The sequence below is a fragment of the Arachis ipaensis genome, chromosome B2 (genome assembly GCF_059453495.1).
Source record: "Arachis ipaensis isolate K30076 ecotype BB chromosome B2, ASM5945349v1, whole genome shotgun sequence".
Lineage (NCBI taxonomy): Eukaryota > Viridiplantae > Streptophyta > Magnoliopsida > Fabales > Fabaceae > Arachis > Arachis ipaensis.
In genome coordinates, this window is record NC_142437.1 from 23,104,635 (window position 1) to 23,115,217 (window position 10,583).

The following is a 10,583-nucleotide window of genomic DNA, read 5'->3' on the forward strand; positions in this document are numbered from 1 at the left end:
AAAAGGACGATTTTAATTAGGGGTGCATATGACCCAGCTTGGTCCGAAGGCCCGGCCCGGTCCCGAACACTTTAGGAGCTAATTTAGTTTGATTTAATCGGGTTTATGGTCGAGTAAGGGTCTCAAAAATAGACTCGGTCATTATTTCGGGTCGGCTCCGAACTATAGCTCGGGTCAGCCGAAGTCGGTCCGGTGGCCCGGTCATCATACACAATTAATATTTTGTGTTATTAGTGATGGACCATAACTATTCTTGTGTGGAATTTAAGTATTGTAAACCTTAATATTTTGTGTTATTAGTCATTATAAGACTATAAGTTAATGTTTTATGTTTAGAATGCATACGACTTTAGACTAATGCATAATATTGTATTATTTGTATTGATTTAAATATTTGATATTATTAGATAATATTAGTATTGATTGTGGTTATGCTTTAATTTTAGAGAAGAGTTGGTTCTTGTTATATTTTTCTAAGTGAATTTTACCATGTCAAATAATGGTTGGAGTCTTGGAAATTTGGATATTTTTACATGCTAACTTATAAGAAGGTATCAAGGTAATGTAATGTTAACGGCCCGATTTTTACCCGATATAATCATGGCCCGAAAGTGCATAGGTTTCATCGGGTCTAGGGCCGGGTTCGGGTCTAATAAATAGGCCCGGTATATATTTCGGGCCGAATCTGGGTCACATCAAACCCGGCCCATGCACACCCCTAGAAGCAACCTTGCTTCTTCGTTCTTCATTTATTCTCAGTCTCATTATTCAGAGAAGAGAGAGAGAAGCGAGTAGAGACTCAGAGAGAGAGAAGGAGAGAAAAAAGTCTCTCCGTCGCCGACGCCGACGCCCTCTTCCTCGACCTCACCTCGCCGCGCCTCGACTTTCCCGTCGCCCTTGCTTCACCGCGCCTTGCCCTTGCCTCGCCTTGCGTTGCCTCACCGCACCTGGACCTCGCCATCGCCTCTTGTTTCTCGTCGTCGTCAGGGAGGTGGTGGTGATGGTGGTGGTCGTGTTGCTCGCATTTCCAGCATCACTGCCACGCCTCCCTTTCTCTTCCCTCCCTAATCTCTGCTATCCAGATTTACTACCACCACCACCACGTAACTCTACCGTCACTGCCATCATAGGTAAGTTAAGATTCAAGTTTCTAATTTCTATTCTTATTTATCAGAATCCCTAATTTTCAAATTCATCACAAAACCTAATTTTCAAATTCATCACAAATCTTGCAGTGGTTTCCGTCGAGGCTGAAGGAGGTTGACGCTGAGCTGCTCCTCTCCCTTCGTCGCTGCTGCTACTTCAACCACCTTCTCTAATCTTTGTTCTTGTTTTTGTTATGTTCTTGTTTCTGGATTGCTGTTACCTTTTTAATTTTTTTTAATCTGAATCTATTGTTGTTCTTGTTGGATTTGAATAATAATTTTTGCTTTTGTTTTCTTCTAATGTTGTTTCTGAATTGCTTGATGCTGTTGCTTTTTTCATTCTTTTTGTTTTTTTTTTTTAATTCTGAATATGTGGTTGTTGTTGTTGGATTTGAAGAATTTGAAGAAGAAGAAGAAGAAGAAGAAGAAGAAGAAGAAGAAGAAGAAGAAGAAGAAGAAGATCTGAATTGCTTGTTGCTGTTACTTTTTTTCATTCTTTTTGTTTTTTTTTTTAATTCTGAATCTGTGGTTGTTGTTGTTGGATTTGAAAAATTTGAAGAAGAAGAAGAAAAAGATCTGAATTGCTTGATGCTATTGCTTTTTTCATTCTTTTTGTTTTTTTTTTTAATTCTGAATCTGTGGTTGTTGTTGTTGATTTGAAGAATTTGAAAAAGAAGAAGATCTGAATTGCTTGATGCTGTTTCTTTTTTCATTCTTTTTGTTTTTTTTTTTTTAATTCTGAATCTGTGGTTGTTGTTATTGAATTTGAAGAATTTGATGATTATCACAACCCTTAATTTTGTTAATGGAAAAAGAAGGAAGAAGAAGGATTTGTAGTTTTGAATTTTGTTAACGATAGAAGAAGAAGAAGGAGAAGAAGTGAACTGGTGAAAAAGGGGTATTTTTGTCATTTAGAAAAAAATTTATTAAAAATGACGATTTTAATTAGGGGTGCATATGACCCGGTCCGGTCCCGAACACTTTAGGAGCTAATTTGGTTTGATTTCATCGGGTTTAGGGTAGAGTAACGGTCTCAAAAATAGACTCGGTCATTATTTCGGGTCGGGTCCGGGCCATAGCTCGGGTCACCCGAAGTCGGCCCGGTGGCCCGGTCATCATACACAATTAATATTTTGTGTTATTAGTGATGGATCATAACTATTCTTATGTGGAATTTAAGTATTGTAAACCTTAATATTTTGTGTTATTAGTCACTATAAGACTATAATGTTTTATGTTTAGAATGCATACGACTTTAGACTAATGCATAATATTGTGTTATTTGTATTGATTTAAATATTTGGTATTATTAGATAATATTAGTATTGATTGTGGTTATGCTTTAGTATTGATTGTGGTTATGCTTTAATTTTGAAGAAGGGTTGGTTCTTGTTATATTTTTCTAAATGAATTTTACCTTGTTAAATAATGGTTGGAGTCTTGGAAATTTGGATATTTTTACATGCTAGCTTACAAGAAGGTATCAACGTAATGTAATGTTAACGGCCCGGTTTTCACCCGATTTTTATCCGGTATAATTGTGGCCCGAAAGTGTATTGGTTTCATCGGGTCTAGGGTCGGGTTCGGGTCTAATAAATAGACCCGGTGTATATTTCGGACCGGATCTGAATCACATCAAATCCGGCTTCACCCGACCCATGTACACCCCTAATTTTAATATCGTTTTAAAATGTTAGGGACGATTTTAAATCCAAAATAATGTTTCCAAAATAATACTTATCCCTTCCAAAAACTATAAGATACATCCGTCTCTGATTCTGGCTGAGTTTTTTAAATATTGTGAAAAGGTGTGTGTTTCTCTTTAATATTTTTCTTTAGGTGAGTTTAACACTGCTATGGGAGAGAAAAAAATTTGTCAGAAGATACAAAACATTGGAGACGTTTTGTACATGATTTAAAATTTTTTAATAAATAAAACCAAAACGGCACTACCGTTTTGTTAGAAATAAATAATTAAAAAAATAAGCATAGCTGAAAACGGCATTACCGTTTTGTCTAGGAGGCAAAAAATTTTTAATTTAAAAATAGAAAACAGCGGTGTCATTTTGTGTTGAAACAAATTTTACCATTGAAAATGGTCAAAACGGTGGTGACGTTTAGTACAAGTATGAATAAAAAAATTTAAAATTAGCTATATAAGGTATGCTAGTGTTATGCGAGAAACACCTTGAGTAGAGTAGAAAGTGAACAACACAAAGTTATTTGCCTTCAAATTTCCAGAGAGCTTAGAGCTCTTTCTTCTTTAGCAGTTGAATTTGTTCTTACTTCTTTAGCTGCTGAAATTGTTCTTCATTCTTTAGCAGTTGAAGTTGTTCTGCATCTGTTGAGTGAAATAAGTTGTGGGTAAATGTAATAAGTGTATAAAATGGAGAGTTATGTTAGTTTAAAAATATATTTCAATGGTCAGATTTTGTATGATACACATGAGGGTGTGAGTTTTTTGTGTGAGAATCCATGTGTTATTATTGTTCCTCTTTCAATAACATATGAAGGACTTAAGAGTGTACTCTGTCAGAGTGTAGGTTAGCAAAGCCGGAAGAGAGTGACCAATATTTTATATAGGCAGCCTGTGTTAGTAACTGGCAATAGCTGCTTTAGGGTGCGGAACCATGCTAGCTTGACTCTGCTTCCTCTATGGTCGTTCGGGCCAGGAGCAATACCAAATTGGGTCATGCACTCATTCTCTAACCCACTTGTGCTGTGGTCAGTTGATCCAGTAACTGGCAAGCCGTGAGTTCGGAGTCTAAAAATCATGGCAACGTCCTCCAACGTAATCGTGCACTCACCGTGTGGAAGATGAAATGTGTACGTCTCAGGCCGCCACCTTTCAACTAGTGCGTCTATAGTTGGACCGTGAGACATGATCCTTCCAATCTGAGATATATGATAGAATCCACTCTCTCTGAGTTGTTCTTCCACCCTAGCATCATATGAGTCTATTTGGTGTAAGTGTCTAGTGTGCAAATTTCTTGAACCCTGATAACAAAAATAATAACTAACCGTCAATAACCAGAACTAGTCAATATTACTAAACTAATACTCGGTTTAGTAACAAATATAATTAATAATTACTAAAAATCCAAATAATTTATAATTACTAATTGAATTATTAATTATTAAGCATAACAGTAAACACAAAAATTACTTACATATATAGGATTGTTGAAGATATTCTAATATATGCTCGTCAGCATGTGTGGTGTCACGTTTTTTCATTTTTGTCTTTAACGCTACATTAAAATAATATAGAAAAAAATTACTTATATTTTTTCTTTTTTCTTTTTTACTGAAAACAATAATAATAATAACTCTTAATCTATTTACTAAATACATATCCTAAAAATTACTAATTATCCGATCTAAATATGTTACCATTATTTTTCAATATATATTGCAAAAATGTCTAAAATTACTAAACATACTAAAATTTAATAACAATGATTTTGTTTTCCAATAATTAAATAAAATAAAAAAAACGTAATGGTATATATATATAATTAATAATAATTCAATTTTATTATTAAAAACTTCACGCACTACATATATAAATTAACTAAAAATTTAAACTAATAAAAACTGAAACACCTAATATTTTATATAAAAAAATTTAAAAAATATCCCATGCTCATTAGATAATAATTAAGGCTATATATTTTAGTTAAATTTTAACCTAAAAACCTAAATCACTAAAAAATTATATCCGAATTAAATAAATAATTCTATTTTGAAATCAATTATTTTAAATAAAACTAAAATTATTAAATTTTTTTCGAATAAATTATTTAAAATATAATTAAAATTACTAAGAACGTCTGTTTCTCAAAAAAGTAAAAATTAAAATAAAACTAAACAAAAATTCTAAAGCGACCTTTTTCTCACATAAATTATATAAAATCAAACTAAAATTAATAAAAATTCTGTTTTTTAAAAAAATTAATTAAACAAAATTAAAATTAAAAAAATATATACTAACATTCAACGAATAATATACACTAACGATACGGTAACAATTAATACTATTATTATAACTATAACAAAGATAATATATTTTTTACTACTCTTAATCAAGAACTAATAATTAATTTATTCATCTACGTAATCAAAAAATTATTTCAAAAATATTATATACTATTTTTTTTTAACTTTTACTTCAAAATAATAAAATTAACACTAACTAACTACTAATAATACGTTTAAAATACTAACATTTTTCTATCTTTGACTGTTGTCATTTTTCTTGTTGCGGAAATGTGGGACTGTCGTTTTTTTGTTGTGGGGATGTGGAGTAAACAAAATGAAGAAAAAAGAATGAAGACTATGGATAAGAATAATGGAGACTATGGACTGAAGAAGAAAGAATGAAAGAAGAAAAAAGTTGGCGTTTTCATCAATGTGTGGGAAGAGAGAGGAACCTACCACGTGTTGATCATGCACAACAAAACGTGGTAACGTTTTGATCAAAACGTCACTGACGTTTTCCATATAACGGCGTTGATGTTTTTCTTGCGGCATTTGACGACTCCTATAGCGACGTTAAACTCTCCTGTTTGGTCATTTTGGTGGGTAACACCACCTTTGGCCCAATATTAAAAAAAAATTCCTGTGTTCCTTCCTTATATATTTGAATGAATTTGTAAAAAAAAAAAAAGTTCGACGTTATTAAAAAATTGCACTATCTATTTTTTAAATCATATTAAGTTTACCTTTTAATTGACCTAAACCTTACGACAAAAAAGGTCTAAGCTTGTTGTAACGACATGTCTCATTTGCATATGAAGTAAGTGACAAAATTGTATTATATATTTATGTCATCTATATGTATACCTATTTATTTATAGTGAAAAATACGATAAGTAATAAAATGCAAACATAAGTTAATTTTAAAAATACATATAAATTAAAAATTTAATTTATTTATTTAAAAAAATCCAAGCATCAATTGATCATGTATTTACAAACAATAAAGACATAATTAACCGAAACATTTATCAATGTTTTTAGTTTTTTTTTTTTTACTTTTTATTTTATTTTTATTTATTTTTGTTAAGATCAATGTTTCCGTTCACAGACAGAGTCCAAGCATACAAAATCCTTTGTGAAAACTGAAAAGCCAAGAATTATTTTCAAGTGAATGGCTGTCTTTGTTACACGCCACTTGCCACATATATCCTTTATTCCTTTAGACCACAATCTTTCACTATTTATTTAGACACAAACTACTCTCTCTCTCTCTCTCTCTCTCTCTCTCTCTCCCCAAATTGCAATGGCAACTCTGCACTCTCTTGCATTGTCATCTCCACTCTCCAACTCTCTACACAATTCACGCTCAAGCACAGGTATAGTTACTTCATCCATTAAGCTTCACTGTGATTTTATTTTATTCTTGTACTGTTCCTTTTATTTCATATCCATCAAGTGTGCAAATTATTAGGACTACCCTTTTACAATTAAGAGTTATTAACTGAATTTGGACACTAATAATATCTGTGCTTGTATCATTTTATGAAATTTCACTAAATTATGCATGCCTCGGGACTTCAATTGATGGGTAGTAAGTACTAAGTAATGGTAGGTTCATCTAAAGTTGTACTCCTGAAATTCCATAGTTTCATTCAGATTAATTTTGTGGGGTTAAATGCTTATCGAATATGGATTCATTGGTTCATTTATTTATTTATAATAAATAGTTGACAAGTTACATTCAATAAGTAGGAGATGCATTTTCTTTTTTCTGCTTTAGAACAACAAAACAATTTCTTAACAGGGAAAAAGAGGGGGGGGGGGGGGTTGAATGTTTAATCTCATTTGTGGTGGTTAGTTTTTTTACCTTTTTCCATCATCTCATTCTAGTAAGGGAATGAATGTATATCAATTCCTGCATTGAAAGGGATACGAAAGTTAATAGACATTGTATAAAACTGGATTAACTAAACTGAATTGAAACTGAACTAACCTATTTTTAGATAAACCAATTTTTTTAAATAAAATATCTAATCTAAAATTATAGTTTTTGTAAAAAAAAATCAGTTTTTTATGGTTTGGTTTGGTTTAAAACCAAAATAAACTGGTTTATAATTTGAACGATATACTCCAAAGGCCCAAGCAACGCACTCCTAAACGGCTAATGGACACAAAACTGCTCTGTCCTCTCCCACACTGCCGTCGCTCGCAGGCCAACCACTACGGCCGTCACTTAATCTATCATTTACTGCACATGTCTATTTTAATATCAATAATTGCTCATGGTAAATTGAATGTACTTTCATGAATGCACATACATTATTCATTGTTTCATTTATATTAGATGGTATCTGGATGGATTCTAAAGTTACAGATGGATGAAAAATAAGATAATTATATAAAGTTTTATCCGTGATTAAAGTGATGAAAAATTTGGTAATTAATCCCCCTTCCTAACCATACGTCAAGAGGGAGGTTGGCTTACATAGCTCGAATCCTTTTGCCTTTCTCAAGTAAGTTCAGTTAGGAATGCTGAGTGTTATGTTTGGCTAGTTAGCCGAAGGATGTTGTCCTGTTGTTAAGGTATCTCCCAAACAAGAAATTGTTATCGAATGGTTAGTTCATTCGTCTCCTTAAACAAGTGCCAGGGATTCGAATCCTGTCTTATGCATAAAACAACCTATTAGTCAGCGGCAAAACTTTAAATGGAGCTCAAATCTTAGGCATTAGTCCTCAGCCGGTCGAGTCGGGAGATACCCTGGGAAACAATAAAAAAATAGAAATCATGGTGGTAAGTGTTCTTGAAACAGTATTAAATGTGCTTCCCCCAAAACACATTATTTTCGTAAAATATGTGATCTTCTTGAAGTCATGCTCAGGAGTGATGTATGTATTTTCCAAATTTTATAAGAAAAGGATGGTAAGTTTTGAATGATGATGCACTTCATGAGCACAAGTTAGAAAGTATTCAAATACTTAGAAGTGAGAATTTAACTATAATTACCAAACTAAGTAATCTAAGAAGTAATTGATGACAGAACTTGCAGTGTTTTAATTTGATCAAATATACAAAGTAATCTTAGAAGGTCCTCTGTCTTTGTTTATGCAGCTCCAACTTCAGCTGTTCATCGAAGCGTGCATTCGTCATTCAATGGTCAATCCTTAAACTTGCCACGGTTGAGGTTACCTAAGCTAACTACGAGTTCTCCGATGCGCATTCCGGTTGTCATGATGGTGAAACCTGCAATACAGTTCATCCAAGGAACTGATGAATTAACAATACCAGATGTAAGGCTCACCAAATCAAGGGATGGAACAAATGGCATGGCCATCTTCAAGTTTGATCAACCCTCAGTTTTCGATTCCTCCGGCGAAGTAGGTGACATCACCGGGTTATACCTGATCGATGAGGAAGGGGTCCTTCAGTCAGTCGATGTGAGTGCTAAATTTGTCAATGGAAAGCCTTCTGGAATCGAAGCGAAGTATGTAATGCGGACTCCAAGGGAATGGGACAGATTCATGAGATTCATGGAGAGATACTCTAATGCAAACGGCTTGCAATTCATCAAAAAATGAGCTATTGTGCTAACTACTTTTTTCCCATTCTTATTCTTTTGCCCTTTTGTCATGAAGTTTGATTTTCTGTAATAATATATATAGTATGATAAATATGAGTGAATGCTGAATTGGCATGCATGTAACTTCTTTTGACCACCATGTTCTTGTAAAATTTTGCTTGTCCTGCTGCTTTTTTATGCTTCCCATGTACCCGTTTCTTATTGGCGATTTGGAAATCTCATTACTAACTTTGCATCTCATTATGTTTTTGAAGGTCAAGAAACATTGTCAAGTGATATAGTTAGTGCATGTTTGGGCGCCATTATTTTATTAAAAAAATATCTTTTTTTCAATGAAAAAAAGATCTTTTTTTATTTTTTAACGTGTTTGGCAAATTTCTAGTAGTAAAAATAAAAGCACTAGTAAAATCAAAAAAAGATTTTTTTTGAGAAGTTGTAATTTACATCTTTTTTTTAAAAGATCTTTTTTCCTTAAAAAAAATATGTTTTTCATGTAATAAATGAACAAAAAAGTACTTTTATACTGTTATACCCAAACATAATTGATAGATAAAAAGACATTTTTACATGAGATATCCAAACATAAAATTACTTTTACTTCTCTATAAGATCTTTTAAAAAAAGATAACTCAGAAAAAAGATCTTTTTTTAGAAGCTCACCCAAACAAACCCTTAGTATATACACATAACACATTAATGCATCTTGGTTATTTTCTCAACAGGGTAATTATATTATATATGTGATAGCTTTTTTCTTTTCCTTTTTTTTTTTTGTGGACAGTATGTGATATCTTTTTTATTTGTTCTACACTTCTACTGCTAACTTTTTTTTTGGTAATGGGTGACAGAGGTGTGTTATCCCATAATGCAAGCTTTGATGTTTTTCTCTAATAACTAACTAACTAACTAATCAAATTACAGAAAATGCATAATCTAGTTTCCATTACCAACACTGAGTAATATACATTAAATTACAGAAAATGCATAATCTAGTTTCCATTACCAACACTGAGTAATATACATTGAGTAATATACATTGGAAAATACTATTCGTACAATAAAATTCAGTTTTTATTCGGCCTTTAAATTTAATATTTTATTATTTTAATTTTTTAATTAATCATATTTCCTATTTGTAAGGAATCACTTTTATTTTGAATACTTATCACTGTAAAATTTGTAAATCACTTGCAATACATTAATTTTTTGCAAATTAAACCATAAAATTCATAACAACTTTTCGTGTACTAATTTTTAAAAAATCAGTGAAGTTTCAAAATCAATTAAACTCACTTCAATATTTTTTTATTCAAAACATTCAAAACTCATGTCAAAAACACATCTAAAATTAAATAAACAACATAAATACATTCAAAATTATGTATTAACACATCTAAATTATTGTCATTGTAGTTCTAAATTACATATTGAATACAGAAAAAATTAAACTCAAATACACATCCAAAATTATAAGAATACACTCTAAATATTTTATTAACACATTCAAAACTCATGTAAAAAAACTTATATATGTACATAAGAACATAATGAACAACATAAATACATCCAAAATTAAGTATTGACACATCTAAATTAGGTTAACATTACAACTTCCAAATCAAACATACGCGTGCAAAAAAAAAATTATAATCACAAATACATTAAAAAAAAAGAAAAAAAAATACTGACACTTCCAATATTATACATAAATTTTAAAAAATAGAACTTTTTATTAAGCGAAAAAAAGGGATGACATATCTTCATAGATGAACTCAACCAAATTTTTTTTAGAATTTGCAAATAGAAATACCAGAGACAGAAGAAGTGCGACGTGGGGGAGGAGACAGGGGGAGGCGCGGGAGAAGGGGGAGATTGCGCG

General features: G+C 31.8%; 1 protein-coding gene across 1 annotated transcript; it reads left to right on the plus strand.

Annotated features, from left to right (window-relative positions):
• The first annotated feature begins 6,347 nt into the window (after positions 1-6,347).
• On the plus strand, positions 6,348-8,876 carry PSB28 (photosystem II reaction center PSB28 protein). Its single transcript, XM_016327662.3, has 2 exons — positions 6,348-6,502; positions 8,236-8,876. The coding sequence occupies exons 1-2, from the start codon at positions 6,430-6,432 to the stop codon at positions 8,700-8,702; spliced, it is 540 nt and encodes a 179-aa protein (XP_016183148.1). The 5' UTR covers positions 6,348-6,429; the 3' UTR covers positions 8,703-8,876.
• Positions 8,877-10,583: the final 1,707 nt, after the last annotated feature.